At 42.7% G+C, this 17478-nt stretch overlaps 1 protein-coding gene across 2 annotated transcripts; it reads left to right on the top strand.

Annotated features, from left to right (window-relative positions):
- TRIM38 (tripartite motif containing 38) lies at window positions 1-16240 on the top strand. Of its 2 annotated transcripts, none has more exons than XM_081827362.1 (7): window positions 1-118; window positions 1520-1939; window positions 4142-4237; window positions 6152-6382; window positions 7377-7399; window positions 7496-7608; window positions 14128-16240. In XM_081827362.1, the coding sequence occupies exons 2-7, from the start codon at window positions 1550-1552 to the stop codon at window positions 14649-14651; spliced, it is 1377 nt and encodes a 458-aa protein (XP_081683488.1). In that variant the 5' UTR covers window positions 1-118; window positions 1520-1549; the 3' UTR covers window positions 14652-16240. The 2 variants fall into 2 exon arrangements, with proteins under 2 accessions (XP_081683488.1, XP_081683489.1); XM_081827363.1 differs by having other exon boundaries at window positions 7-114.
- The last annotated feature ends 1238 nt before the right edge of the window (window positions 16241-17478 follow it).

The following is a 17478-nucleotide window of genomic DNA, read 5'->3' as shown; positions in this document are numbered from 1 at the left end:
GTCGCGCGCCCCTCCTCAGACCTCCTTCCGGTCCCTCGCGGCCCGCCTCTCGCAGCAGTTTCGCTTCTGAGTTTGAGATCTGCGACCAGCGCGGCGGGGCCTCGGGAAGCGGCGGCAAGTGTGTGGGGGTCGGCGCTGGGGGAGGGTGGTGGGCACGGGCGTGTCCCGGAGGGTTGGGATGCACGCGTGTGTGAGGGTGAGTGTGTGAGGGGGGTCCTTGTGCGGAGCCCGCGCCGCCGGAAGCCTGCCGACCGTCGGGGCTGCTGTTGGGCCCGCGGAGTCCCCGCCGGGCCTGGGGAGGGAGGGAGGGCGCTCTCCCCGCACGCCCGGGCGTCGGGCGCGGCGGAGCCCGGTGTGTGCCCGCCGAGAAGGCACCTGCCAGGGAAGAGAGGTCTCCAGAGGACATCCTCGGTGACTGCGAGAGACGTTATGGGATGCCAGTAGCCCATCTCGCAACTTGAGCCGAAGCCCTGTTTTTATGTCTGGCACTGTCAGCAGGGAAAATAGTGGTCACCCTCCGAACTGCTTCTCGCACCTCCGCGCCCCTGCCCGCCAAGGCGCAGGGGTGGGGAGTGGGGGACAGGGCGAGGTTCCCCAAGCAGCTGCCGGCCGCAGTGGGTGCCTCTGGTCAGGCCTCCCTCCCTGTCACGGGTCGTCGGGTCCTTGCCGCTGGAGGCCAGGAGGCCCAGCCCGCGGGACGCCCCCCTCCCAGGCGGGGCCTGCCTCCTCTGCTTCCGCCCACTCCCTGGCTTCTGCAAACCCCCAGTGCTCCCGTCACCCCGAGAGCCGGTCCCCTCCCTCACTCTGCGGGAGCTCTGTTCCCGGGGACAACCCTTCTTTTCCCAGCTTTTTCCAGATCTTTCTCTCAGGTCTGAGAGGTCGACAGCAAAGACGCGTTGGTTCTTCTGGTTGCCTTATTTACTTTCGTTATCATCCCGGTTGGGGCTCCGTTGAGACTTTATTAACCTGGTGTCCTTTGTTCCCTGTGGGGTGGGAGTGGGGGCCGGCAGTGGGGTTCCAGTAGAGTCAAATTTGATGATCTCGGGGGAATCCTTCAGCGGCCACCCAATTACTTCAGGGTTACCACCAGTCATGAAGAGACAGTTCTTGATGTTTATGAGAGTAGGAAAGAGTTTCACGCTCCCTCACTGAGTTCTCTCTTGCTACAACTTTGGTGAGGAAGCCTTCCTTGTTCTCTGTCGCTGTCAGTGCTTGGTCTGAGAAAACTTTCTGCAACCAGGGAGTGTTACATATGGGCGATCATGTAGCCACCAGTGACCGCAGCTGTTAAGCAACTGAAATATGGCTAGAGGGATTGAGAAACGGAATTTTATTTAATTTTAATTAATTTAAATATAAGTGGCCACATGTGATCGTCACCACCATTTTCCACAACACAGCCTCATTTTATGTGCCATCTAAATCCCAATCCATTTCAGTGGCAGCCGGTGCAGTGCGTGGCACGGAGGCTCAGGTGAGGTGTGTTTCCATACCTTTGGATTTTCATCTCTGCCTCTAGCTCCCATATTGGAACTTGTCAGGAAAAGCCATGGCCTCAGCCAGCAAGATGAAGGAGGAAGCCAAGTGTGCCATCTGCCTGTCCCTAATGTCTGAGCCTATGAGCATCAGCTGTGGACACAGCTACTGCAAACTGTGCATCGTCAGCTTCCTTGAGCAACAGGAAACGTTAAATATGGTCCCCTGTCCCCACTGCCGGGCTCCATTTCATTTGGCCAGCCTCCGGCCCAACAAGCAGCTGGGAAGTCTCATTGACGTCATCAAGGAGATGGACCATGAGATGTTGTGTAAGGAACACGGAGAGCACCTCCACCTATTCTGCGAAGACGAGAGCCAGCTCATCTGCTGGCGCTGTGAGCGGTCACCGCAGCACAAAGGGCACCGCACGGTTCTCGTCGAGGACGTATGCCAAGACTACAAGGTGAGCGTATGTGTTGGAGGGCTTTGGCGAGTAACGCTCCCATGCTGCTCCTTGGGGACTGAGGTTATTTAGCCTATAACCTGAGAAAAGGATCCTGAAATCCTTGTCTGTCATCATGTCACCCTTCATGTCATGTCTTTCATGATACGAGAAATAGTTTCTTATGGGTCCTCATTGAGTCAAGTCCCGGCTGTCCATCCTGACCTTCAACAGGATGGTCACACTCTTGTTCCTCTCCATTCTTGCTATGATGAACATCTCCCTGCTCCAGAATGCAATGTGCTCAAACCCAGACCTGCAGGTTTTATTGCTTCGCACCATGTATATAATTTTAGAAACCACAATGTGCAAGACCATATGATACACTCTGAAAACACAGGAGACAAAGATATACCACCTTTTAGGTATCCTATAGTCTAGTGGGGAAGATAAATCAGCAAAAAGACTGCCTGGAATCAACTGGTTGGGGTGGTGAGGAGGGACACCAAGGGGTGGGGAGTGGTATCTGAGGAGTCTTCTCAGAAGTGACTCCTGAAGAACATGTAACAGTTAACCATAGATACAGGCATGGAGAAAAGAGGGGGCATTCCAGACAGAGGAGACCAAAAGTGCAAGGGATAGCCAGGGTGGGGGATGTAGGGAAAGGCAGGGGCGATGGCCTGGGAAAGGAGGTTGGCCCGGAACTGTGGTATCAACTCAGAGTCGAAATCCTAGCCCAGAATAGTACTGGCCACTGGGGGGTTTTTATTTGCAGATCGAAGGATCAGGTTGACATTGAAAAGGGCATTCTGGCCTTGAAAGTAAAAGGAGTATCTAGGAGTAAAATTCAGCTTATTCCTATAAGAAGGGGGAAAGGGGCAGTTTCACGCAAGATTCAGGAAGGGGAGCTAAAGGATTTGAAAATGATTGTTCATGGAGGATGAAGTGGAGGGAGAGGTTTGGGGCAAGTCCTGTTTCTCACTCAGAAGTAGTAAAGGAAGGCTGGCCTTTGCTGTAGGGAATGAAGAAAGGGCACAGTCCTGCCACCTTACTCTCTCTCTCTCCTGCCTAGATTTGAGAAAAATGTCCCCAGTGCGGGGCTCCTTATTCCCGCCCCCGTGAGGTGGAGGTGGGCTTGTAGTAAGGTTCTGGGTCCCCTGGATAGCAACGGCAATACAGTCTTTGACTGACAAGTTTCATAGAGCCCTTTCTTGAGAGTACTCAAGAATTAATGAGTATACTTATTGGATTTACGGAAGATGGGAGCTGATCCTTTGGTCACAACTAGCAATTTAGGTCAGCTTAAAATTGCTTTCCATAGAAACGTGAGAAACTCTTTCGAAAAATAACCCAAAAGCTTGACATAGATACAGAATCATTTTAAATTGGCTTCACGAATTACCACTCTTCAAAAGTACCAGAGCTCCCCTCCTCCATTAACTGTTTCTAGTAACTTTCGCTGACATCCTGGTCTTTCCTTCCCGACTCACCATAACACATTCAAAGTTCCATGTGCATCACTATGGCATTGGTTATGTTTGGTTCAACACATTATTTTATAAAATCTTCTTTTAGATGATGATTAGCTTGTTCTGTGTGAAGTGTTTCCCTGGCAAGACTGTAGTGGTGGATATAACCCAGGCCCTGGGGTAGTGGACGATGTTGGAATCACAGCTCGGTTCAGCCACTCAGAACCATCTATTAGTGGGAACCAGTTATTGCACCTTGGGCAAGTTATTTAACCCCTTCCTAAGCCGCAGTTTCTGCTGCACAGAAATGATGTTAAAAATCCTACCGATTGGGGCGCCTGGGTGGCTCAGTCGTTAAGCGTCTGCCTTCGGCTCAGGTCCTGATCCCAGGGTCCTGGGATCAAGCCCCGCATCGGGCTCCCTGCTCGGCGGGAAGCCTGCTTCTCCCTCTCCCACTCCCCCTGCTTGTGTTCCCTCTCTTGCTGTGTCTCTCTCTGTCAAATAAATAAAATCTTTAAAAAAAAAAAACCCCAAAAAACAAAAAAACAAAAAATCCTACCAATTGCTCAGTGCTGCCAAGGGAATCAAATATGTGATTGCACATCCAGCCCTCAGTGTGCTTCCTAAACTACCAGAAATGACTCAGTGTATATTCAGTGTTATTCTAATAGTCTTGGAGGGCTGGGGTTCCGCTTACATGCCTAATGAAGAGTTACTAATTGAATAGACTTTAGTCACCCAATTTTTCCTTCAGGAAAAGCTTCAGAACGCTGTGACAAATTTGAGGCGACTAGAAGAGGAATGTATGAAACTGAAGGTGTTCACAACAAAGCAAATAAGCGAGTGGAATGTAAGAATTTGTGTTTATTTATCTCAAGCTCTTTTCCATCCTAGAATGTAAGCATAGAGGATGGTTGGCAAAACACAATAATAATTTATTTTTACTAAACCAGACCAAATGAAACCAGATGAAACCCCAAAAAGAAACCGTTGTTTGTTTTTATGCCCCTAGTTGTCTACATCTGTGAGAATTTATCTCCAATCCCTTCAACTTTTCAGTAGTAATTGGCTAGGATTCCTGATGCCTCAGGAGAAGCAGAATTGGTACGTCTATTTAAGTTAGAGCCATCCTTGACTAGGTTTCAAATTTTAAACCCCTCAAAGTACCTTCCTGGTTTGAAGGCCTCAACTTTATTACTTTGGCACACTTACCACAGTGCAGGCTGTGGTTCAGAAATCAATCTTTGTGAACATTAAGGAAACAGAATCACTCCAGGTTGAGATTCATATTGCTCAAGCCCATGAGGCTGGTAAAAGAAGTCTCTTTGATTTATAAGGAGGGTCATAAGTGCTGCAAGAACCTATACATATAAACTGCAGACTAAGAGTCTCTAAGATGATCCCCATTGACTGACTAGCTCTGCATGATCAGAGATGCATCCCCTTTTGGAAATATTTATGTAATCCATCAACTTGTAGCCAAATCCCTCAGGCTGGTGGACCATTTTGCCTTTCTCAGGGGTCTCTTCCATCCTCTGCCCTGATCCTTTGTTTGTGGATGTTAAACTCTCCAAGGACGCTCTTACTTCCCTTATTTCTGGGATCTTGGGCCATGCGGAGGATCTTGATTATAACTGATATATACAGAAACCCCATCCATGACCCTTCTAGCACATCCTCTCAGTCATCAAAACCCTGTCTGAATTGGGGAAGCACTAGTGGAAATTGCAATTCTGTCTCTCCCAAAATGAAAGCCGGTCCCCAAAAGATGTAGCACTTGGCTTCTGTCAGTCTTACACATAACGATGATTACTGGGACCCTGGGTTGGTGGTGAATATTTCTCAGTTAACTATGATAAAATCCTGCCACCCAGACCCGCCCCTGCTGAGACCATGGACTTCCCTACTAGCCTGGTTGTCTTAGAGTCCAGGCTCAGTGATGTTTATTACAAGCTTTTGCTTCAAGAAATTTCCTCAGGCTCAGAAATACCTCCTTATGACCCAATAAAAACTCAGTTTTTTTTCTCTGTAACTGGTAAAGTGTTTGACCTCAGCCTTAGTTCCACAATTAAATTATCTGGCACTACTGCCCCTCCTTCCCCCTGCATCTTGGCTGAAGAAGAAGGAAATAAATCAGGTGACTGTAGAGAATCATGACAACTGTCCTCTCCCACATCTGAGTGCCTGCCTCCTAGGCATGACTCTGCGGCAGGGAATTTATGACTTTCTTCCAGCTCTGATGACTCAGTAGCTGAGAAAACGTTCTTCTGTGTATGTTAAAATACACATAACATAAAATTTACCATATTAGTCATTTGTAAATGTACAGTTCATTGGCATTAAGTACTTTCTCATTGTTGCACAACTATCACCACACATCTATTAGTGGGAACTAATAGTGGAAACTAATCTCCAGAACTTTTTCGTCATCCCAAACTGAACTCTGTGCCCATTAAACACTAACTCCCCATTCCTTTCTCCTCTCAACTTCTGGTAACCACTATTCTACTTTCTGTCTCTATGAATTTGACTAGCACAGATACCCCATATAAGTGGAATCATATAATATTTGTCCTTCTGTTTCTGGCTTATTTCACTTAGCATAATGTCTCCAAGATTTATCCACATCATAGCATACGTCAGAATTTCATTCCTTTTTAAGTCTTAATAGTATTCCTTTATCTATATACAACATTTTATCAATTCATTCATCGATAGACATTTGGCTTGTTTCTACCTTCTGAGCATACTTTCTTGACTCTAGGAGAAGATAGAGATTCAGAAACAAAAAATCCAGTCTGACTTTAAGGTTCTTCAGAGATTCCTACAAGAAGAGGAGAAGTCCCATCTGTGGAGACTGCAGAAAGAGAAAGAGCAGACTCTAAAGAGACTGAGAGATAACAAGGCCACTCTGGAACAGAAGAGCCAAGAACTCAAGAGTCACATCCTGGAACTAGAGGAGAAATGTCAGGGCTCAGCCCAGAAGTTGCTGCAGGTGGGGCTGTGCCCTCGGGGGGAAGGAACTCTTGAGCTATTAAGGGAAGAAGAAGGGTGAGGGAACATGGGCAGATTGGCGAGGCCTGCCTGCCTCACTCAAAAGTGGCACATTGGTATGGGGAATTTAAAAAAATGTTTCTTTTAGATATACCTCAGTATGGGGTGGCCTTTACTAGTCTATAGCGAATCACAAAAATCTGTTCATGTGAATCGGAAAAATGTAGCCCTTCTGGTGGATATGGTGGGGTCCTTGGCTAAATGGAATCACGGGGTAACTTTTGCTACCACCTGCCTCTTTCTGTGTGCACAGAACCCCGTGAAACTGCCTCCTGAAATCCTCCACCAGGTGACTGGTGGGTAACAAAGTAGGGCAGCCAACATGAGTGACAGTCTTTTCCCTAATTTGCTTGTAGAGCCCTCCACAGCTCTTATGGAGCCTTCTTTCAGCTATATGAAAGATCCAGCCCATTAAGATAAAGTATGCCTGGAGCTATTAATTCTAGTTCCTGCTAATAGGACTCGAGGTTACACTGTAAGTCTGAGACTAGCATGACTGCAGCACCACCATATGATATGCCTGCCACCACTATCTTAGTGGGCCATTCTCAGGGGCTGTGCGTGGACTCACCACTCAGGACCCTTAGTGATAGGTGGTCTTTCATATGGGCTCACTCTGAAAGGGATTAGGTCACTGACAGCAAGTCTTGGCAGAGGAAGCATGGGCAAAGCTCCTAGGCCTCTTCCCTAAGCATCCCACAGGCTGTCATTGCAGACACCACAGCTTGCCACAGATCTCAGCAGGAAAGACGACAGACTCAGAGGTTGATAAACATCCTGCCATGCTGACTATCCCAGGGCGCTGTGATGGGAATCATTCTGAGTATCCATCAATATCTAAGGCTAGGGTCACTCTCTTAACTTCTTTGGAAGGAGCATTTATAGAGAACAGCCCCATGTGCCTCCACTTACTTTTTGTCTTTGTTTCTCCTTAGGATGTGAAAGACACTTTGCACAGGTAAGTCCTATATGAATGCGCGAGGGAAGGGGTATGGGTATATAAAGTTGAATGGAATGTATCACTGAAGAAGTCCTTGGCCTCTGCTTATTCTAGGAGTTGGGCTATGACGTTGGAAAGACCAGAGGCCCACTCTTTGGAGCTTGATACTGTGTGCAGTGTTTCTGAGCTTTATTTTGATGTGAAGAAAATGTTAAGGAGCTATCAAGGTATGTGAAGAATCCCTAAATGCTATGGATGGAAGGGGCCTTAAGTCGTAACCATGTTCACCACCTGTCCCCAGCCGGGCTCACAGCAGGAGAGGTCATTTAGTGATTTTCAGTGGAGCTGTCTTGCCCTCCCTTGTTAGCATGCTCTAGTGCTTAGACAAGGACATAGCATACTGGTTATCTGTGCAGACCCTTCGCATTCCTGATCCCCCATATATTGGCTGTGTCACCCCAGGCAAATAACTTCCTCAGTTTCCGCAGCTGAAAAATAAAGATATGAACAATTCCCACTTCACTGGGTTGTCATGAAAAGTAAGTGTGTCAACATGTGTAAAGTGCTTAGTGCAGTGTCTGGGACACAGTGTTTGTGGTTAATATTTTAATCAACTCTCAGAGCAATATAAGAAAGATCAGTGAGTATTATGGACTTTGATTCAAATGGTTTCAGGACCTTGACCCAGACAACACAGATGGTAAATATTAGAACCATAATGAAAAATGAATTTTACCAATTCCAAAGCCTGAACTTCCTGCTTCATTGATTCTCTTAATCAGTGCTTTCTATATTTCTGCAATCTGTTATTTATAATTACAAAATTTAAAAAGCTCTGAAGACTGAAAGTTTTTTAAAACTTGTTTGGCTACAAAATCAGACCTAACCTAATATGATTTGGTGACTGTATTATCTCTTCCAGTAAACAAATTTAGCAGCTTAAAATTATACACACATATTATCTCATAAGTTTTGTGGGTCAGAAATCTGGGCACAGCTTAGTTGGTCCTTTGCTTAGGGTCTCACAAAGCTGCATATTAAGGTGTTGGCCAGGCTGGGTTCCTGGAGACTAGACTAGGGAAGAATTCTCTTCTAAGCTTACTCAGGTTGTTGGCAGAATTCATTGCTTTATGATTATAGGGCATAGGCCCTGGCTTTTTGTGAGCTGTTGGCTGGAGGCTGCCCTCAGCTTCTAGAAGGCACCCCTCAAACTCTTGCACATGGGCTTCTCAACATGGCCAATTACTTCTTCAAAGTGAGCTCAGGATAGTGTCTCTAGAGCATGTCTTTTAGAAAGACGGAGTCCCATATAATGAAATATAATATTAGGAGTCACATCTCATCACTTTTGCCATATTCTGTTGGTCAGAGGTAATTCACAGGTCCTGCCCACACTCAATTGGAAGGAATTGCATAAGAGCATGAACACCAGAAGGCTGGGACTATGGAAGACCAAACTGAATCTAACAATACATTAAAAAAAAATCATTTGCCATTATCAAGTGGGATTTATTCCTGGGATGCGAGGGTGGTTCAATATTGGCAAATCAACAATGTGATACATCAACAAGAGAAAGGATAAAAACCATATGGTCATTTCAATAGATGCAGAAAAACATTTGACAAATTATAACATCAATTCATGATAAAAACCCTCAACAAAGTAGGTTTAGAGGGAACATATCTCAACATAATAAAGGCCATATATGAAAAACCCACCACTAACGTACTACTCAATGGTGAAAAACAGAACTTTACCCCTAAGCTCAGGAACAAGACAAGGATGTCCACTCTCACCACTGTTATTCAACATAGTACTGGAAGTCCTCGCCACAGCAATCAAACAAGAGAAATAAATAAAAGGCATACAAATTGATAAGGAAGAAGTAAGACTTCCACTATTTGTAGATGACATGATACCTTATATGGAAAACCCCAAAGACACCAGCAAAAAACTACTAGAACTACTAGAACTATATTTAGTAAAGGTGCAGATTACAAAATCAATATACAGAAATCTGTTGCATTTCTCTACACTAATAATGAAGCAGCAGAAAGAGAAATTAAGGAAACAATCCCATTTACAGTTGCACCAAAAATAATAAAATACCTAGGAATAAACTTAACCAAGGAGGTGAAAAACCTGTACTCTGAAAACTATAAAACACCGATGAAGGAAATTGAAGACAATACTAACAAATGGAAAGATATTCCAGGCTCCTGGATTGGAAGACCAAATATTGTTAAAATGTCTACACTACCCAAAACAATCTACAGATTTAATGCAATCCTTAATCAAAATACCAACTGCATTTTTCACAGAAGTAGAACAACAACGACAAAAAATTCTGAATCCAAAACCCATTTGGCCCCACGGGGTTCAGATAAGGATTATGAACCTGTATTTGTTTTCCCCTCAAGTTAACAACAACAAACAACAATAAGAACAATTACAAAACAAAGCAACTCTGTATTTGATCCTATAAAGATTCAGGAAAGGCAAAAATAGGACTCCGTGCAAATCACATCCAGATTTAACCGAGCAGATTTGTCTACTCTTGGCTTTTACAGAAGGATTACAACATTGTGCAAGTCAATCTCTTTCTAAAATGGGCTCATCTTTTAAATAGATCATTTATCATATTTATCATATTATTAAAACTTTTCTTCTTTCAAAAGTAATACAAATAAATTATAATCAGTCAAACAATATAGATAGATATGAAGAAAAATTCAAGGTTTCTCCCGCCTCTCTCCAATCCTACTTCTCCAGGTAACAGTATCTATGTCTTTCTCTGTTTGTTTGTTTTTTTACAAACATTTAATATATAGAATGTCACTCATTGCTTTTTAAAGCTAATATTCCCTGAGTACATCATAATTATACGTAACCATATCCCTACCATTGGAGCTTCAGGCTGCTTCCAGCACTTGAGTATCAAACACTGCTGTAAATAACTGTCTGGGCCGTGCAAACTTCCATCCTTGTGTTTTCATACCTGTAGGACAAATACCTAGCACTGGGGGTGCTGGGCTTGTTGTTAATCTTAATGCATATTATGTGTGGCAACATACAGTCTCACCAGCACCAAGAAAAGCAACTTACATATACCTTTTCATGACAGATGAGAAAAGCTACACATGTGTTACCTGTTTCATACCACAGTCCTCTCTGTAGGAAGCATTTTTCACTTTATAGATGAGGAAACTAAGACACAGTGAGGCAGCCAATAAGTGGTAACTCTGTATCTCTCAGAACACACTCTCTTAATCACTCTGCAATGTGGCAAAAAAATGAATATGTTGTGGTTTTGAATCCATTGTTTTGTGGAGCGGGCATTGAAGTTTATGTATAGTTGGTTTTGTTTGTTGCTGGTGCACACCATGCTACCGTGAATACTTTTCCATGTGTCCTTGTGTTCTGTGGATGGTTTCCTCTGAGGCTATACCTTGAATTGAAAATGCTGCTGTGTAGGGATGCACATCTTAATTTGACCAAATACTGCAGATCTTGAAATTGTATCGGTTTATATCCTGCCGACAACATAAGAGCTCCCACCATTCCGCATCTCCCTGAGTCTTTGCTTATAATTTATAATTTTTGACAATCTGATGGATCTGAAATGGTACCTAATTGTGGACTTAATTTGTGCTCTTTGATTTCACGAGCAAGGTTGAGCCTCTTGTAAGTCCATTAGCCTTTTAGTCTTCTGTGATTTATCCATGATTTGCTCTGATTTAAGCATTTTTCTATTGGGTTCTTTCTCTTATTGACTCATGGGAGCTTATTATAGCTAATATCTCTGGTAATGTATGGCATTTTACATTTTCATTCTATCTTTTGATATATAGGGTTTCAAGACACATTTTCCTTCAAAGTCTATGACTTGTTTCCAAGGAGCTCCGTCATCATCAATAGGCATTGAATTTATCAATGAGTTAGTTGTATTAATTGATAGGATCATGCAGTTTCTCTCCTCTAATCTGTTAATGTGGTGATTATGATAATTTTCTAATGTTAAACCATAGTTGCAGTCTCAGAAAAAGCTAAATTTTGATATATATACAGTATATATAACATAGGTTTGATAGCCAAATATTAATTTGTCATGAAGATCATTATTATGCTATACTTAGGTTGCTAGATAAAGGTTAGTTGCATAGAGCAGTTAAACAAATAATCCATTGAGCAAACAGGAATGCTGACATTTGAAAGTAAAGAAGGTTTAGCTGATACCTATATTCTGATAGCATGATGACTATGATAGAGTGATGATGGAGACAGTTGCTAGGTATGTCAGGAGAGGCTGCTTACCCATCAGACCTCCTCACATAAAAGTGAGTCATATGTTTTCCTGGTAAGTGTGCGTCTGCAAACACCTTCCTTCCCCATTACTATAACTAATACTCTGTCAGCTCTGTTGATGACAACATTGTATGTTGGCTCCTCACCTTTACTCCTGGACTCTTTGTCTAGTTGGTAATAAAAACATCCCAGTCTTTTCATACAATTATACACACAAACAGAATATTATATATCTAATAATATATATTAAAACATTTGATATATAATATAGAGAGATTATTTTTGTATTATGTTATGTTAGTCACCATACTGTACATCATTAGTTTTTGATGTAGTATTCCATGATTCATTACATGAGTTTTACTAAGAACTATTTTTCTAGAAAGTTACTCATGTTGTTGATATTTTCAACTTTATTAGCAACATAAAGTTTATCATAAATTCTCTTAATTTTTAATTTCTATATGCATTCCAATTTTGACTTCTTTTTTTTTCTCCGTTGATAAATCTTTTTAGAGATATGTCTCTTTTCATGAAAGCTACTGTTGGCTTTTCCCTCTCCATTGCATTCTTACTTTCTTTCATTTCATTGGTTTAGTATTTAAACTTTAGTTTCCTTTTTAAAAAAAAAAAAATTCTCTTTGGGTTTCTCTGTTCTTTTTTTTTTTTTTTTAAGATTATTTATTTATTTAGAGAGCACATGATCAAGGGGAGGGGCAGAGGGAGAGGGAGAGACAGCATCTCAAGCAGACTCCCCACTGAGCTCAGAGACCCATGTGGAGCTCTGTCTCATGACCCTGAGATCATGACCTGAACCTAAACCAAGAGTTGGATGCTCAACTAACTGAGCCACCCAAGAGCTCCAAATCTGTGTTCTTTTTCTATTTTAAGCTGGATAGTTAGCTTCTTAATTTCCAGCTTTTTTCTCTTTCTAAAATAAGCACTTAAAGGCTATAAATTTTCCCAAAAATTCCACCTTAGCTTCGTTGTATAATTTTTTATATGTAGCATTTATTATTGCTCAAGTCTGTATGTCATCATATTATGATTTAGAAACACTTACATTTCCTAATATTGAGAAGATTTTTTATTGATCTTTTTAATTGGTTTCTAACCTAATTGTATCGAGGTGAGAGAACATGGTCTATGCAATATAGGTTCATTGCAATTTGTTCAGACTTGCTTTCTGACTAGTCTACTCAATTAGTACATATTTCATCTATACTGGAAAAAAGTGTGTATTCTCTATTTATTAGTTGCTGAACTTTACATATAGTTACTAGATGGGGCTTGTTGGGTTGTTCAAATCTTCCATATCTTCCCTTTTTTGCCTGCTTGATCTATCAATTATGGGAAAAAAGCGTGTTAAAATATCTCATGATGATTGTAGAGTTGTCATTTTCTTCTTGTAATTCTGTAATTTTTACTTTGTATATTTTGAGACTATAGTATCAGTGCATGCTTGTTTGGAATTAGGATCTCTTCCTAGTGAATTATATATTTTTCTTTATTAGGTAACCCTTTTCGTCCTTGATAATACTTTGCCTTAATATCATTTGATATGAGTATATAACTGTAACAGCTATATATTATCCATCCTTTAACTCTAAACCTTTCTATGTCTTTTTGTTGTATGTGTCACTTATAAGCAATATGAGGTAGAATTTTTAAAATCCAGTTTGATATCTTCTCCTTCAAGTGGTATTGCCAACCTGTAAGCATTTTAATTTCTTAACTTGGGTTTGCCTGAATCATTAAGATAATAAAAATTGAACTCCAAACTTTTTTGAGTCAGGCTCATGATAAGAACCGATTGGACAGCATTTAATAAAGGGATTATCTACAAAGATAAGGATTGGGGTCATTGTATAAGGAATAGTGAAGCAGCCAGGGCTGGGAATAGGTAGGGAGCCATCACCTCCCTGGGGCCTCAGTAGCAGGTGGAGGAATTGTAGGAGAGTATGACCAGAGGCAGGGGAAGGCAGACCCTCCAAGTGATAGGCAGTGGGGAGGGACTTGGGGTACTAAATACTCTGAACTCTGCTTCTTTTTGCCCTATGGTCTCCTCTAGTACTTCCCATTGGCTTTGGAGAGGATAGTAACCATGTCAACTCTGGTTAGTTCTGGTCCTTGGCTCCTGTGAGTGACTAAGATGATATTATTATTACTACCACTTACTGGGCACTTACCATATTCCAGGAATTTTACTGAGTACTGAGCATACATTAACTCATTCAATGCTCCCACTATTCTTTGTGACAGATATGATAATTTCTACTTCATATGTAACAAAACTGAGTCTTGGAGAATGACTTGCCTAAGCTCTCACAGCTAGTAAGAGACGATGCTTGGGTTTGAGCACAGGCTGGTTTTATTTAAATTAAACTGTGCTCTTGGCAACAAAAAATGTGTCTTATCTATTTACTTACTTTTTTTTCAGTCAATGTGACTCTGGATCCAGATACAGCTCATCGTGAGCTAATTCTGTCTGAGGATCGGAGACAAGTGACTCGTGGATGCCTCCAGGAGAATCTGGACAACTCTTCTAAGAGATTTAGGATCTTACCCTGTATTCTGGGCTGTGAAGGCTTCACTTCAGGGAAACATTACTTTGAAGTGGATGTGGGAGAAGGAACTGGGTGGGACTTAGGAGTCTGTCTGGACAATGTTCAGAGGGACGTTGGTCTGATACAGGAGCCTCAGTCTGGATTCTGGGTCATTAGACTATGCAAAAAGAAAGGCTACTTAGCACTTACCTCTCCCATAACTTCCCTTTATCTGAGGGAGAAGCCCCTGGTTGTGGGGGTTTTTCTGGACTGTGATGTCGGAGTTGTATCCTTTTACAACATGACCACTGGATCCCACATCTTTACCTTCCCAAAGGCTTCCTTCTCTGATACTGTCCGGCCCTATTTCCGGGTTTATCAACATTCTCCTTTGTTCTTGCCTCCCCCAGATGAGTAAGGAAAGAAGTAAAATCTCCTTCTTGGTTTAACTAGCATAGAAAATATAATGTCAGCCCTGTGAGGGCAGAAATTTGGTCTGTTTTCTTCACTTCTGGTACTCAGAACAGTCCTGGGCTTTTAGTGGCTACTTAATACTTCTGCTTTGAATGAATGGATAGAACAACGGCAGAAATACCACAGATGGTCAGCCTGAGCTGGGGAAAGCCAGATAATAGCAATGATCATGCATTGTCTTCCAAATCCCCCCCCCCCCAGTGGATTCAGAGCTTTGATTTCCAAGAGTCTTTGGGTGACCTGCAGGGTGACCCAGAGGTCAGGAGGTCTGAGTTCTCCCAGTTTGTTTGATGCCATAGGAACTCATGGGTGGGGGGTGAGGCAAAGCTGCAATGGTCTCTGCCGACTGCAAGAAAGAGCATGAGAACCAACATAGTGACTCTTCTAACCACTGACATTTGATTATTCATGTGAGCCATAGCCCTGGATGATGCAGTGAGTGCAGATGCCTTCCAGACCTAGTGAGCTCTGCCTGGGCAATAACACGTAAAGTATGAAAGAAGAGTTAAAATTGGCTTACAGTGATATGTTTCAAATGGGAAGGAGATTCAGAATAAAAACAAATTTTCTTGGGGGACTCAGTACTGGAAAAGAAGTTGATATGTTCCAGACTGTGCTAAGCCAGCTATCTTGAAATAGCTAAAGATCTCAGCAAATAGTTACCACTGGCATGATTGTTGGCAGACTTTGATATGATTTTTCTATGATCAAAGAGACCTTAGCTATACCTGGGTCTATTTTGAAGAGAACATTCCATGGCAAACCTAAATTATCATGGCTGAGTTGACTAACGGCAAGATCATAGTGAAGTCAGCCAAGCCACAAACAATGTAAGTGATGCGGGTGTGATGCCTGGGGCTTTAGAAGCTGTCTGAGATCCTAGGGATGGTAGAGGTGTGGCTAAAGGGAGCTGGCAAATTTGGGGAGGTGCCGTTCCAGCCCTGGTCTCTGGATTTCCTGGACTGTCTGCATGGGAGAGACATGAACTTGCTTCAGTCACTATCATTTTGGGTTTTCTAGTCAATGGAACTTAATCTAATCTACCAGGGCACAGTGAGTTGCTGTTCCTTTAAAAAAAAAAAAGTAGCCATAAAATCATCTACTCCTTACATGTTTTGTTTCCATGTATTTAATTGGAATTCTGTAACTTTCTGAATTTCATTTGTATGTATGAGTTTGTTTAGATTTTCATTCCCCTTCTTGAGTCAGTCAGGTCATTCAATTTCTTTTAAAAAGCAGTTTATTGAAGTTTTCAAATGTATTTGCACATAATTCTTCAAATTACTCTCAAAACTATTAATTCCTGTATATGCTCTTTCAGGTTTCCATTTTATTTCCTGTTTTCTTTTTTAAAAACCTTTATTAGAGTAGCTAATGCTTTGTTTAATGTAGTAGCATTTCTTCCCGTTAAGGACGAGCAGAACTTATTTTTTGTTTAACTTGCCTGAACCCCAGTCAGTTTCTCATTTTATCTTTATTATCCTTATTGTTTCCAAAGGTTTATTTTGTTAATTAAAAAAAAAATTTTTTTTAGTTGAATGTTTATCACCATTCTTTCTTGTTCAGCAATCTGAGTGTTTAAGGGTATAGACTTTTCTCTGAGCAGGGTACTCAATTCTAGGCCCTGTCAACATTCGGAGGCCACTCCCCACTGGGCAAGACCACATTCCAAGCTGTAGGATGGAGAAAGGGACATAGAAGTAGAGCAAAGGGCCTGCAGCCAGCAGCTAATTTTTATGTAGCTTCGGAAAACCTGCCATACAGCTTCCTACTTGCACTGCATTAGCCAGAACCAGTGGGCTGAGGCTGTGTGCGGTATCCTGTATGTATTTAGCCAGAAAAGAAGAGGGCCCCCCGGTGCCCCTTCCTCAGACCTTCTAGACAACCTCTCCCACTGCAGTTGCTTGCAAGGTCAGGTACGTGTGGTGTCTGTGACGCTGCACCAGAGGACCGGAGACCGAGCACAGCAGGAAGGAGAGGACAGCAATTGAGGGAGCCGCAGGAATGAAAACGATCAACCGACCCAGAGTCTGTGCTGAGGTAAGACCCAGCCTCCTCACCATGGCCTAGAAGGCAAATTCTGGCCTCGAAGGCCTTGCCTTCCTGGATTAATAATTACTTTTCCTGCCTCTGACCTTCCACAAATAATGGTCTTCTCTTTGGGCCCAGACAGGGCCAAGGTTGTTTTGGCCCAAGGGCTTTTGCGCATGCTGTGTTCTAGGTTCATAGCTGCTTTTTCTGAAGCTGGGTGAGCTCATTCCGATCACCAGCTGTGCAGACAAGAATTGGGGGGCAGTTCACATCCCAGGAGGGAAACTTCAACCAAAGAGGGAATGGGGTGGATGGATAAAGTCTCCAACCCAAATGACCTGCAGAGGAACAATTCTGGGATGCACTTCTACATGTTGCCTCAAAGGGCATCCAGTGAAATGGAACCCAAGTGCTCACAGCAGCAATCAGGACAGGAATGCATCTACCACTGCCTTTTCCACCTTCCCTGCCTCGTGTCCGTGTTCCAGCACACCTGCATTCTGGGGTCCCATTCTAGTAACCACCTGCACCCACTTCCAGGTCTGAGCTCAACTTTTCAGAGAGAGCAAGCACCACCACCTCCCTCTCTCGTGTCCTCTTTCTATAAATAAATATAGAAATGGATATAGATATCAAATGATTAAATCCACAGACATTTATTGTGGAATACTGTAAAATATAGTTAATTATACTCTCAGTTCTAAGGAACAAACACTCCTACTATGGTGGTAAATCACCTT

The sequence above is a fragment of the Leptonychotes weddellii genome, chromosome 8, assembly GCF_054177405.1.
Source record: "Leptonychotes weddellii isolate Sample4059 chromosome 8, ASM5417740v2, whole genome shotgun sequence".
Taxonomy (NCBI): domain Eukaryota; kingdom Metazoa; phylum Chordata; class Mammalia; order Carnivora; family Phocidae; genus Leptonychotes; species Leptonychotes weddellii.
The sequence above is the reverse complement of the archived record's forward strand: the minus strand, read 5'-3'. Positions and strand labels throughout refer to the sequence as shown.

Excerpts from the sequence above, each read along its gene's own strand:
- TRIM38 (XM_081827362.1), top strand. The coding sequence starts at position 1,550 with ATGGCCTCAGCCAGCAAGATGAAGGAGGAAGCCAAGTGTGCCATCTGC. Across the intron at positions 1,940-4,141 it reads ACGTATGCCAAGACTACAAG|GAAAAGCTTCAGAACGCTGT; the intron begins GTGAGCGTATGT and ends TTTTTCCTTCAG. Across the intron at positions 4,238-6,151 it reads AGCAAATAAGCGAGTGGAAT|GAGAAGATAGAGATTCAGAA; the intron begins GTAAGAATTTGT and ends TCTTGACTCTAG.